The following is a 12,090-nucleotide window of genomic DNA, read 5'->3' as shown; positions in this document are numbered from 1 at the left end:
TGGGAGAAAGTACTCAGGGCCTTCAAGTTACACACTATGAAAGGCAGCAACAAGTTTAATATTCAGAAACCTAAAGTCTGTATCAGCAGCAGAATGGAGCTAAAAATAAATGTTGGTTTCAGTTCTATGAAGCTTTGAGGATTTTGGATCAGTAGCACTGCTGTGTTTGTTGCATCATATTGCTGTAATTGTTTATATGCTTTATATATTCTGAGCTAAGTTGATCTATAGTGTTACATCATATTCTATAAGGATGTTATGTGTTTGTAGACTTTCTGCCCAGTTTGACCCATTTAGCAGAAGCCAGCCTGTTTAAGGCTCTGATATCTATTCTGTATGACTTAAAGCAGTTATGACATGGTCTGATTTTCTCACCCAATAAAGGAATATTTAATATATCAGTCTACTCTTCATTCTATCAGAAACAGTTTTCACAGCTTGTACATTTTCTTTTTATACATATATGTAAGCAATGAGCCAAATGTAATGTAATGCCAACATATTAAACAAACAATATTTGTCTGTTATGTATAATACATCTATACACTGTCAAAGATACTTGTCTTTGAGTGAAGATTTAAGGTGATAGGTAATATAAATAAATGCAACTTGAATCTTTGACCCAGAGTTCAAGCTCACTGCTGTAATATATCCTGTAATATATATATATATATATATATATATATATATATATATTTTTTTTTTTCATTACCACAGTGAGATGACTTTAGTCTCATGAACAACATTAGCTAATTGTTATTTACTAGCTAATATTAGTTAGTATCAGTTCAGTACAGAAATGAAGCCCAACAATCATGTTTTACAGTCCCATGGTCTCAGCCTCAGATGCTCAGCTAATCAAAGTTATGTCATAAAAAATGAATGACCAACAAAACATTTTCTCTCCTTCATTTCTGTCAAACAATGCTGCATGAAACGTTTCTCGTTAGTATCATGGTTGCTAGGCAACCTGAACAGCGCGACGGAGGCTAGACCGTCCCATTTCACAAGCCTCTCACTTCCGCACTTCTCGTACTACGTACTACGCACCGTACGTAGTACGCGTAGTGCGCGTACTTCAAGCGTGCGGTCTCTTAATTGGGACACAGCCCCTGAATTGGGACACAGCCCCTGAATTGGGACACAGCCCATGTGTTTGCAACAAACTTGCCGTTTATTTTGCAAATCGAGCTCAACACTGCCCCTAGCGTCCTGCAGCACTTCTGTTGTGTTTTGGAGTTTGTAAGTGTTTTGGAGTTTGTTCATGCTTTGTCTCTAGGGGCCACCAGAGGTGGGACCAAGTCATTGTTTTGCAAGTCTCAAGTAAGTCTCAAGTCTTTATCCTCAAGTCTCAAGTCAAGTCTCAAGTAATGTCAGGCAAGTCCGAGTCGAGTCTCAAGTCACCGGTGTAAAAGTCCGAGTCAAGTCACAAGTCTGAAACTTTGAATTTCAAGTCCTTTCGAGTCATTCAAAAAAACGAAAAAATAATGTTGCAGTTATGCTAAATGTAAATATTAGACCATGTAATTTTTAAATCTGTGTTTTTCTCAACACATGACAAAATAGTGAACTTAGAAAATATACACAAATTGTGAAATTGCACCTCTTTAAAATGCAGCTCAATTAAACCTAGCTCCAAGAATAATTTTCACCGACAGTTCTGAGATAAGCTGCATGTTATTCTTGGATGCGGTTGTAGGACCGGCTTTAAAATCGCATGACAAAAATATCATACACATTAAAAAAAAACTGCATCACCAACGTAGCCTGGACAACATTTGCTAGTTAGATGAAGTCAGCTATCTCATCGTAGCATATTTATATGCATATTTATAATCATACGGTTCTTGGAGTGAGTGCATACACTCATGAAGTTTAGTAACTTCAGGTCACTGCAACAAGCCCAGGTACAGTTTACCGACGGATGGGTGCAGGACCTTGAAATGTACCGTGTCGAACGAAAGACCATCGTACGTATCATAAGTTTACCAGTCTCACAAATCGTCGTCATAAATATACATTCGTTAACCGTTTATTAATAGGACCTTTGAGCTCAACGGTAATTAATTAGTAGTGGAAATAATTTCTGGTAGCATCACAGAAATGTAGCAGTGACAATAATATTGTATGCTGTAATCGTACTGGGCAATTAGTGATACAAAAAAACCCGTTTTATCCTGTGAATAAAAGTATGTTTTTGTCAATGTACCATAATAACAGAAGCGAAACGCAATATTGTGTCAGGATAATTTACTATTTATGCACAATAAACAAAGGAGCATAGCGCGACAATTTCTGTTCAGCGCCAGACTTGCTTGTAACCTATATCACCAATTATTTTATGAAAAATGACGTATTAACTACTAAAAAACACTGACCTTCGTGTAAATGCTTGGAGCAGACTAACCTGTGAGCTGGAGTGTTCTGGGACGTTATATTTGATCTTTGAATGGCTGCAATCCAGGCCATCCGTCGTGTCTTTGTTACTTCGGAAACATGGCTCGAACAATTTCTCTTCAATGAGGTAATCCGATAACAACCGATCTCTTTACCCGTCGGCTTCCCGTGGCTGTCATGCGACCGGCTATTGCAGTTAATAATACAACAGCTTCTTGCCATTTTTGTGTTTCTTTTTATCGCTGTGTGACTGATTTCAATTGAAAGTCTGTGTGCGCTAGTACCTCTTGCCACGAGTTCCCAGAATCCTTTGCGGTTCTACCCGTGAATGACGTCACATTTTCAATCTCTATATAATATGCATGTTAAATTTTATATTTGGGGTAAAATATCAAGTCTTTTCAAGTAAACCGGTTCAAGTCCAATTCAAGTCCCAAGTCATTGGTGTAAAAGTCCAAGTCAAGTCACAAGTCTTAGAACATTTTTTCAAGTCAAGTCTAAAGTCATAAAATTAATGACTCGAGTCTGACTCGAGTCCAAGTCATGTGACTCGAGTCCACACCTCTGGGGGCCACCGTACTTACCAGATACTTTCGCATTGAATAATTTGCAGAAAAATGTTAGATATAGATTGTTGTACATCCTGCTGTATATGTTCTGCATTTTTATATGCTGTGAGTTTGCATGAGTGCCAACTGGGTCAAGTCTCTCTCGAATAAGATAAAACAAGTTGTTTTAAGTGTGCTGTCTTACAGTATTGTGCACTGGGTATGAATATTAACACAGAAGAGTCCGGCAGTAGGTTGTTTTCAGTCTTTATTTGAGGTAAATGAAGGTTCAGACAGAGCTGTTTCTCAGCTGAACATGGTAGTTTAATGTCTGAGGGCGTTGTGAGGAGAAAATCCAGGTGTGGAATTAAAAGCCCTTAACTGCTGGGAAACTGTGCAAACTGTTGGAAAGAAAAAAGAATGGAAAAAAAGAGAAAAAGACGAAAACACAAAAGTTCAGAAGAGACATAAACACCACTGGACTGCTGGCCGGCACGAATGAAACGGAAATCCCGTCCTTTCTGTGAAAGTCAATAAAAAATATCAAACATCTGAAATAAGAAAAGCTGAATACATCAAACAAACACACTCCTGACAAATAAAAAAACAAACAAAAGCAAAGTCTTTTCAGGTCTTTGTGTGTAGATAAGACTTTCATTAAAACACGTTAATGAAACATGAGAAATAAAATGTTCCCCACAGCTGTACGAATCACAGAGCACATCCTTCAACAGCAACATCAAACACATCAACAGTCCTGATACAAAACCTGTGACTGTGAAAACTAAATGAAGCTCAGCTTATGCTCCACTTATTTATGCTTCTTCATCACAAGCGTCTCGTTCCCAGCCTCAGTCACATTTTCCTTACTCACTGCACAAACCTATCAATGGAAGTTCAAGGATACCTCTCCTTTGACTTTGACACATTAAATTTTAAACTTTTTCCCTTAATTCTTCCATATTTATAATTTTACTTCAATTCCTCTTTTCTTAAATTCATGTTTACAAAAACATACAAATGGATTATTAATTACACTGACATATAGGTGGAGTTTTGACATGAGCACTTGGAAAAATAAATAAATGCTATGGAAGAAAACAATGTTTTTATTTCTGCATCTTCTGAAGAAAAAATTATTCTGCCACGAGAACTTTTTTGATCAACAATTTCAGCAAAATGTTAAAAGATTTATCCAGTTTATACGTTAACCTCTTCTTTCTGCTATCATTCAAATGATTAAATCATCTGCTAACAAGATGGGAACACAGCTAGCTCGTATTCATTTGCTTCAGTTGCTTTATTTTTATTAGCATTATTGTGTTACTGCATAAACCTTGCCTTCTCATTACCAGCTCATCGGCTTCATTCAGAGACTGCATTAGAGTAGCTTTATCAATACTGGCCATTTTTAAGTGCCTTAAGCCTAAAGAGGGGCAGCACCAGTGCTGGTGAACTGTACTGCCGCTAATTGTTTGGTGTGTCTGTTGTTTAAAGATATCCGTGAAGTTACACGGATTAAACTTTATCTGACTGTGACATTATATAACATAAACTAAAGACAGAAAGTAAAGACAAGCAAAGGTACTGAGTATTAGCTAGCGCTAAACTAAATCTGTACGCAACCGTTAGTGGTTAGCAGAAGTCAGCACTTAGCTTAGCTACCCAGCAACTTGCTAATCTTTATTAAATTATGACATGTATTATAGAGTTTTATAAGTATATAGTAAATATACATGATAGTGGTTGTATAATTTAGTGTCTGACAAAGTATTACATGCCAATTTTTTATCAGAAGTTCCAGTTTGCATTTTAGGCTAACAACAGCATAATGCTAATTCTTAATCAGCTGGTTAACTATGGTATTAAATGTATCTGAACTCATAACCTTTTGTGTATTTTCTGTGTCTAAATGTAACATAAAATGCTGAGGTGCTTTGCAGTTGTCAATAGCTAAAACCTTTGTGATAAAATAATAGTAAAAATTATATTATTAACATTCATTTATATTCTCTTTTGCTAGTTTACTCACAATTTAGTTAAAATAGCATTTAAGTCTGACAAAAAACATTTAAAAAATGTATTCGTGTTATGTCACTAAAATTGTATCATATTCAAATTTTATCCTTCTAATGTCCACCAGGGTATAGAAGTATTACCCTATGGCTCTCTTAAATTATCATTACATACGTTCCTGATGGGTTTAAAGTAAAAAATGATATTGCAACAGGGTAGTCATTAATGCTCTGCTTGGCTTGCTTCAAGGCAAGTGGACGATGTCATTGAGGCTCTGTTCATCTTTCATTTACAGTCTATGGCTCTACATCGCACACCACTCCAACTGTCATGTGAAAAACTGCCTGCAGTCATTGAAACAATATGTAATAAGTATAATATCAGGACTTGTGTTTGGTTTCCTCTCATTTTACTACAGCACATTTTAGCAGCAATACATATTTTCCATGCTCACTGGCATTGGATCACTTTGAGCTGGCGGCGACGTTTTGGACAAACAGGTTGCAAAAGTGAAAAGTTTTATTTCTACTTTGTTGTTTGAGTCACTGGCACACATCTGAATTGATGCAGAGTGAACTGGAGTAAACCTGTTTAACCTTTTAAACCTTTAGAGAGACTTTGTCTCCGAAAAGGCCACCAAAAAATTCCCGGAGTCACCGGAAGCTGCTGTGCTGTCTGCCTAGGCCCTCCTGCCCCTCAGCTAGTCAGTGACTTGAGTGTTGGCAGGAGTCGCCTCTCAAGTCAACATTTTCTTTTTTTAAAAAAACCCTCATGTCCCTCTTTGTTTCTCATCTCATCCTTCTTTTTCTATTTTCCCACTTGCTTTCATTGTTTTCCTAACTTGTGACATTTTTAACCCTTTCTTAACATTTGTTCTTCCTTCCCTTCTTCCATTTGTCCTTTGTATCCAGATTTCCATCCTTTTTTATTTTCTTCCTTCTCCCTTGATTTCGTTCCTTCTCCCGATCCCTCCATACTCTTCATCCATCCTTCAACAGTGACCTCGATCTCTCCTCATTCACCAAAACTTTAAATTAACTACTCCCCGACTCCTTCCTCTAACTGGTTTGGTGTCCTGGAAGTCACATTCTAAACATGGCTCCTGCTGATTGCAAATGTCCCATCTCCATCTTTATCCTGATTGGTCCAGAGCCTCAGAATGATGTCACACAGGTCATCTCATCAGCCAGCTCATCCTCGTCATGGCCTGTCCTGATTGGCTCCTCATCGCTATAGAGCGCAGCTTGGTCGCTGGCAGCGTTGCTGAGAAAGCTGTGGCTCCCTGAGCCAAGAAGGTCGCTGGCAGCCGACTCCATCTCATCCACTGTCATGTGGCACGCGTCAGCGATCTCCCTCTTCGCAAATGCCACAAACTTTGGATCTCGAGCGTAAAGACCGAGGCCCTCTGAGATCAGAACCTGCGCGGAGATTAACACAACCGGGATAAATCGCTGATTCTGGACACAGAAACTAATCAGAGATCAATCAGCAGTCAGTTCTTACCGCCTCCACCAGACTGTCAGCTGACCCTCTTTTCTCAGTGAACGGTGCTCCAAGGTGAGAGGGGACTCTGAGGGTTGTGTACGCCCTGTATGGGGGTGGAGCTGCAACACAATCACGTGACACATTCAGACACGGAGCGTGACCACAGGCCGTGGACACAAACTGGCCTGGAGGCCTGCTCCCTACCCAAGAGTATGCACACAGTTTGATGGCACAAACGCACAAAGAATCTAACTACAGCACTGACTTTGGATGTTACATCTCTGCAGTTACAGCACGGCAGATACACCTGTGCAACCTGCTGTACATGTGAGCGTTCTTTAGAGAAACGTTATTGATCAAGTCGGTAAATTTCTAATATCCTTAAAAATGACAAAAAGAGGCCGTTCTTTTTGTCAGGGGTCTACGTGTAGTGTCAAATAATCTTAAAATTTTGATGCACCTTTTCCCTCCACAAATGATATCAAAGGGCACAGACGGTTTCCCTCTGTGCCCACTCTGGTCCTCCGCTGCTCCACCACTATGTGTCCTCTGAACTTGGGCCAGCAGCATTAGCATTCAGGCCCTGCACAGGAGGCAGGCCTGTAACTGTGCCAGAGCTGCTGTCAGTTTATGCTTTGCTGACCTGCTAACTGCATCTTTCTCCCAGAGGCTGTCTGCGGTTACTGCCAGAATAACAGTTTTCACTGCCTAATTAAAAAAGAGGAGGAGGATACATTTTCAAGTTCAACTGATTTCTGAAATTCAACCTGATGCCGCAACACTGTCTAGAGTTTGTGTGTAAAAACTATCTTAGTGTGCATTTGTTCGTCCCTCTTACCTGATGTCCCCGCAGGGCCGCCGTACCAGGCTGGTCTGGGTGCCGCACCTGTCACGCTGACACCTGATGGATGAGAAAGGTGCGACTTTAAACCACAGGAACACGTTTACAGTGCGGCTAAAATCAACAAAAATGTGGTGTCCTCACCTCTTCCTGCTCCTGCCTTCTTTATTTCACCCGCAGGTCCTCCTCCTCCTCCCCAGGGTGGGCTTCCTTCCTCCTCCACCAGGATTAGAGGAGCATAGAGGAGGCGACCGCGGCGAGGGCAAGGGTTCGCCCAGGATGCCGAGGAGGCCGCCATGGAGCGACCGGAGGAGTGACGAGACTCGAAGCTGTTGAACGTTTGCTGAGGAGAGGAGAGTGTTTGATTTCACTGAAGAAGAGAGATTTGTGTGTGTGTGCTTGCTGTGTGTTTTACCTGTGTGCACGTGCGACGCGGCGGCGATGTCGGGTGGTAGGTCCCGGGGATCGGTAGGTCGTCGCTGCTGCCCTGCCTCCTCAGGCACTGGATGTTAAACGACGGCTTCCGACCTGATAAACAAAAAACTCATATGAGGTGTGATGATGCAGTTACGCTGCAGAGAGGATTCTGGGACATCGTGTCACCTGTGGGTGTGGCAGGAAGTAGGCGTCTTCTGGTCGTCCTCCTCCCCTCGCTGTAGCCATTACCATAGCTACTGTTGGTATAGGAGGCGTGGCCATCGTAATGGTCTCTGTACAGAGGAGGCTCATCAGGATAATGTCTGCAAACACACAAAGGAAAATGAATCGGTCTTCCACTATGTCGATGTGTGCCCTCCAGAAATGTCAGTCGCCTCTGAGGGTGACATCAAAGCTAACGTGTACCTTTCTCTGGAGGTGATGCTGTCATTGTCTTCTTCTCTGCTGTAGTAACCCTGCTCGCCACAAGCCTCCATGTCTCCGTTCCTCCACAATCTGTCCCGTGAGTCCCTTCTACAGGTCACAGAAAGTGTCAAATTAAGTCAGGTTATTTAGAAGCATAATTAAAAACATTTAACTGTACAGCTCATAGAATAAAATGAGATAACATTAGAGCAACACAACATATTAAAATACACAAAAAGAGTAAAACCATAGAAGTAGAAAGCAGCCAGAATAAATAAAGATACTGATGGCTGCCAGTACTACCCCTCACCTCCTTCTTGAGTTATTGCCTTCACAAGATCTTCAGAAAACTTGACCTCTGACCTTGAGCTCAACGTCACACTTAAAGTGCACTTATGGTATCAGTTTGAAAATCCTACGTCGCCTCATTCTCGTGTTCACGCAGCTGGGTGTCCACGCTGTCCCGCGCAGTGATGACAACATCCCATCAGCCTTTTACAGCTGAGGCATAAAAATGGGTTAAAACTTTTGGTTTTGTTGAGGTCCTGAAGGGAAGGTGCAGTTTATTCCACTATGTAGGGGCTTTTGCCATAAAGACTCCATCAGCTCTGTGAGCTATAATGTGGACCTTAGGTCAGGTTAGGAGCATCTGCTCAGCAGACCTCAGTGGGAGTGTGCAAAGTTAAAGGATGAGAGAGGTGAGGAGGTCACAACCCACAGGAGAAAGCCAATATGGTAAATTTGTAGTCTTGCTTGCATGAGCCAGTTGAGAGTGCAGCAGTGACCAAGCAGTGACAGACGACACTTGAAGGAAAACTGATCTCAATTTCTCTCTAAAGGGTTTCTTATTGATCTGTAAGGGGCTGGGGCTGCCACCACCTGGAGGGGGGGGGACTGTAATTGGCTGTCACACCTGTAAATGCCACGTTTCCTTAGTGGTTTCCGTTGTGTGACCACCTACCTTCGTTTGGAGTATGACGGTCTTTTGTGGCCATGGTCCAGCAGGCCGTTCTTCACGGATGAGCGGCGGTAGGGATGTCGATTAATGGATGACCTCACGCTGTCTCCCCAGCGAAGATGTTCGTCGTGATCGCTGCCGTTTGCCATCTTGGTGAGAGACCCGACCCGGTGTATCAGACCTCCGTTAGAGACGCTGCCGTCACCCACAACACCGCCCTGACCTGCAAAAGAAGGTGAGGTTGACACACTAAGTGTCATGTAATCACAACTGTTTTCCTCATTTACATTTTAAATCCTTTTGTGTTGTTACATGATGCAGCCTGATGATAAGGAATTAACTGGTCATTTACCAGTAGGTGTCAGTAAAGAGCCACGTCGATCTTTCTCTGCATAACCATTTTCAGCCTGCAGGCAAAATACAAACTTAATCTCTTTTAAAGGCCCATTCAAGTATTTTCTAAAAAGAAAAAGTTGAGAAGTTTGTCAGACGCTTAAGTGTGTAAATCTGAATAAAGACCTTATATGCAGCATTCTCCTCCATCTCCTCGTCCTCCATCATGGCCTCCTCCTCCTCCTCCAGGTCTTCGTTCAGAGCCAGGCGCATCTCTGGACCCAGATCCTGCAGAGTCTTCAGACCAGCTTTACAGAGCTACACGGAAACACAAAAAAAAATGCATGAAGACATACTTGTTGTAACAGCATCATGCACAAATACAGATCCCAGTTTCTTTCCTAAAGGCATCTTCAAGCTTTGGTTGGACTCTAATTCAGTTTAAGAGCTCTTTCTCAAAAGCATCACAACTGACGACCGAATTAATGAGTGACTCTGAGCACTCCTCAGGTGATGGGAGAACAGAGATGAAGGATAAAATATAAACAAACAAACAAAACACTGGTACAGACCCTATAATCAGCTTCATCCATGGATTCAAAACCCTGTATCCAAATTTTCTCTAGGAGCTTTCCCATCCATCCATCGTCATGTAATTATTCCAAATTGTGTTAGCAAGCGAAACAGGTATTCCAGATGTGCTTTCCCCAGCAACATTTTCAAGATCTTCCTGAGGTGCTCCCAGGCTTAGAGGAGCTATATAATCTCTCGGGCGACCTCTGGGTCTTCTCAAGTGTTTCCACCAAGTTGGGCATGTCTGGAAAACCTCCAAAGATGTCCAAGAGGAATTTTTATCAGATACTCGCACCACCTGAATTTACTGAATTTCCCGGAGGAACCCACCCGAGGGATTAATAAAGTTTCATCTAATCTAATCACCTCAACTGGGTTCTTTCTATTTCAAGGAGCAGCAATTATATTCCAAGCTACCTATGGATGTCTTAGCTCCTCACCTCATCTCTAAAGTTGACCTACCCACCCTACACACGAAACTCATTTCAGCAACTTTTATCTTTTTGACTACCCACATCTCATGATGGTAAGTCAGTGCTGGGATGCAGACTGGAAACTGGAAACTTTGCCCTCCAGTTCAGCGCTCTCTTCAGCAGGAAACGAACATCACAAACTCTTGGGTTAATCTCATGCTTTACCTTCACATTACTCACGAACAAGACCCCAGGATATTTAAACTCTGTTGTTTGGAGCTTTGGTTTCTTCAGTCATTAAAAAAGAACAAAAACATGTTGGTTTACTGCTGCCTGTCTTATATTGCCTGATACTGTTGGTCTGCATCTTGCCGCTTTGCAGCCTTCTGTCAGTAAATAGACAGACAGACCTGGACAGCAGACTGGTTGGGTGAGTCGTTCTCTCCGGTCAGATCTCCCTTTTCTTTCCTCCTCCTGAACTTCCTGAAGTAGTCTTGGATGAGGAAAGTGGCATAAAACTTCCCAACAGTTACTTCCTCCTCTGTGGATGGAGAAGAGAGAGTTCAGTCTGCAGTACTCCTGCTGAGACTTGCAGTAACAGTACTACCTCGTCGTGTGAGCAGCAAGAGTACCTTCATGTGGCGGTATGACTTCGTCCAAAAGTTTTGGCTTCATTCTCTTCCAGATCTTCTTGATGATCACCCTCAGCTCTTCGTTCTCCTGCTCAGGGATACCTGGCAAGAGGTAAATCCGATAAAAGTTATGGCTAGGCTACTGTGGTTACAGGCTTGTGGCTTATTAACAGGGACTCATTTCTATTTTTGTATTGATTCAATGATTAAGAACTCAATAATACAGAGAAGCTAAAAGATGACAAATCAATCAATTTCACTATTTAAAATTACTGCATAACAGCATCCTTTATGAAGATACACTTTCATTTATTTAATCTGCAAAGCAAACAGCTTCTGCAACTTTGAATTAGATAATAGAGAGATGAAGTTTTGCTGTCACAAGGTTTATTGTCACATTCCGGAAAGATTTAGGTAAGTTTATATGCAGATGAGTCTCTGATTTATGTTATAAATTTGATTATCAGTTACAGAGAAGTTTCTGACTCCCTCTTAGCTGCTGCTAGTTTATAAATGCATTAGTAGCTGTCCAGTATGGATTTGCAGATAGTAAAGCTATAAAACCTAAAGGTTTTCCTGAATAATGTCAACCTTTTAATGCTGTGGCAGAAAAGGAAAGAGGAGCCATGATTTCCTGAAGTTTTTAATTTGTCCAGAATCACTCCTGTGTGTTTATAGCAGCTCCTGCAAAGACATATCACATACCTTCGGTCTTGATTTTAAGGGCAGTGCGAACCAGAGCAAATAACGTGGCGTTGAAGGTCACCATCCCATCAGCATTCAGAGGCATGTTCATCGCTACCAGACGCTGAGATGGTTAAAAATAGCTCCCAGTTAAATTAAGTCTCTTGAATCCAAGCTTATAACCTTTTGAACAGCAGCTACAGCACACAGTGTGTGACTATTTTACCTTGCAGGCAACTCTGTGAGGACAAAGCTTCCCAAAACCCAGAGGAGGCTGAATCCTTCTCAGCATAGCAACAACGTCCAGGTGTTTTATCCGACCTCTGAGAACAAAGAACAATCAGGAATTTTATGATCATCTCTCCAC

At 41.5% G+C, this 12,090-nt stretch overlaps 1 protein-coding gene across 1 annotated transcript in view; it reads right to left on the bottom strand.

Annotated features, from left to right (window-relative positions):
* Nucleotides 1-3,196: 3,196 nt before the first annotated feature.
* cacna1fb (calcium channel, voltage-dependent, L type, alpha 1F subunit) overlaps nucleotides 3,197-12,090 on the bottom strand; it is a 46,586-nt gene continuing 37,692 nt past the window's right edge. The window contains exons 38-51 of the mRNA XM_026153617.2: nucleotides 11,950-12,046; nucleotides 11,745-11,847; nucleotides 11,040-11,141; nucleotides 10,818-10,948; nucleotides 9,608-9,739; nucleotides 9,441-9,495; nucleotides 9,092-9,311; nucleotides 8,131-8,238; nucleotides 7,891-8,027; nucleotides 7,703-7,815; nucleotides 7,432-7,630; nucleotides 7,285-7,347; nucleotides 6,465-6,565; nucleotides 3,197-6,379 (exon numbers count right to left, since the gene is read on the bottom strand). Of these exons, the coding sequence (XP_026009402.2) occupies nucleotides 6,116-6,379; nucleotides 6,465-6,565; nucleotides 7,285-7,347; nucleotides 7,432-7,630; nucleotides 7,703-7,815; nucleotides 7,891-8,027; nucleotides 8,131-8,238; nucleotides 9,092-9,311; nucleotides 9,441-9,495; nucleotides 9,608-9,739; nucleotides 10,818-10,948; nucleotides 11,040-11,141; nucleotides 11,745-11,847; nucleotides 11,950-12,046 (1,825 nt within the window). The 3' untranslated portion in view covers nucleotides 3,197-6,115. The remainder of the gene's footprint in view (nucleotides 6,380-6,464; nucleotides 6,566-7,284; nucleotides 7,348-7,431; nucleotides 7,631-7,702; nucleotides 7,816-7,890; nucleotides 8,028-8,130; nucleotides 8,239-9,091; nucleotides 9,312-9,440; nucleotides 9,496-9,607; nucleotides 9,740-10,817; nucleotides 10,949-11,039; nucleotides 11,142-11,744; nucleotides 11,848-11,949; nucleotides 12,047-12,090) is intronic.

The sequence above is a fragment of the Astatotilapia calliptera genome, chromosome 20, assembly GCF_964374335.1.
Source record: "Astatotilapia calliptera chromosome 20, fAstCal68.1, whole genome shotgun sequence".
NCBI lineage: Eukaryota > Metazoa > Chordata > Actinopteri > Cichliformes > Cichlidae > Astatotilapia > Astatotilapia calliptera.
Note: the sequence above shows the minus strand (reverse complement) of the source record. Positions and strands in the feature narration are given on the sequence as shown.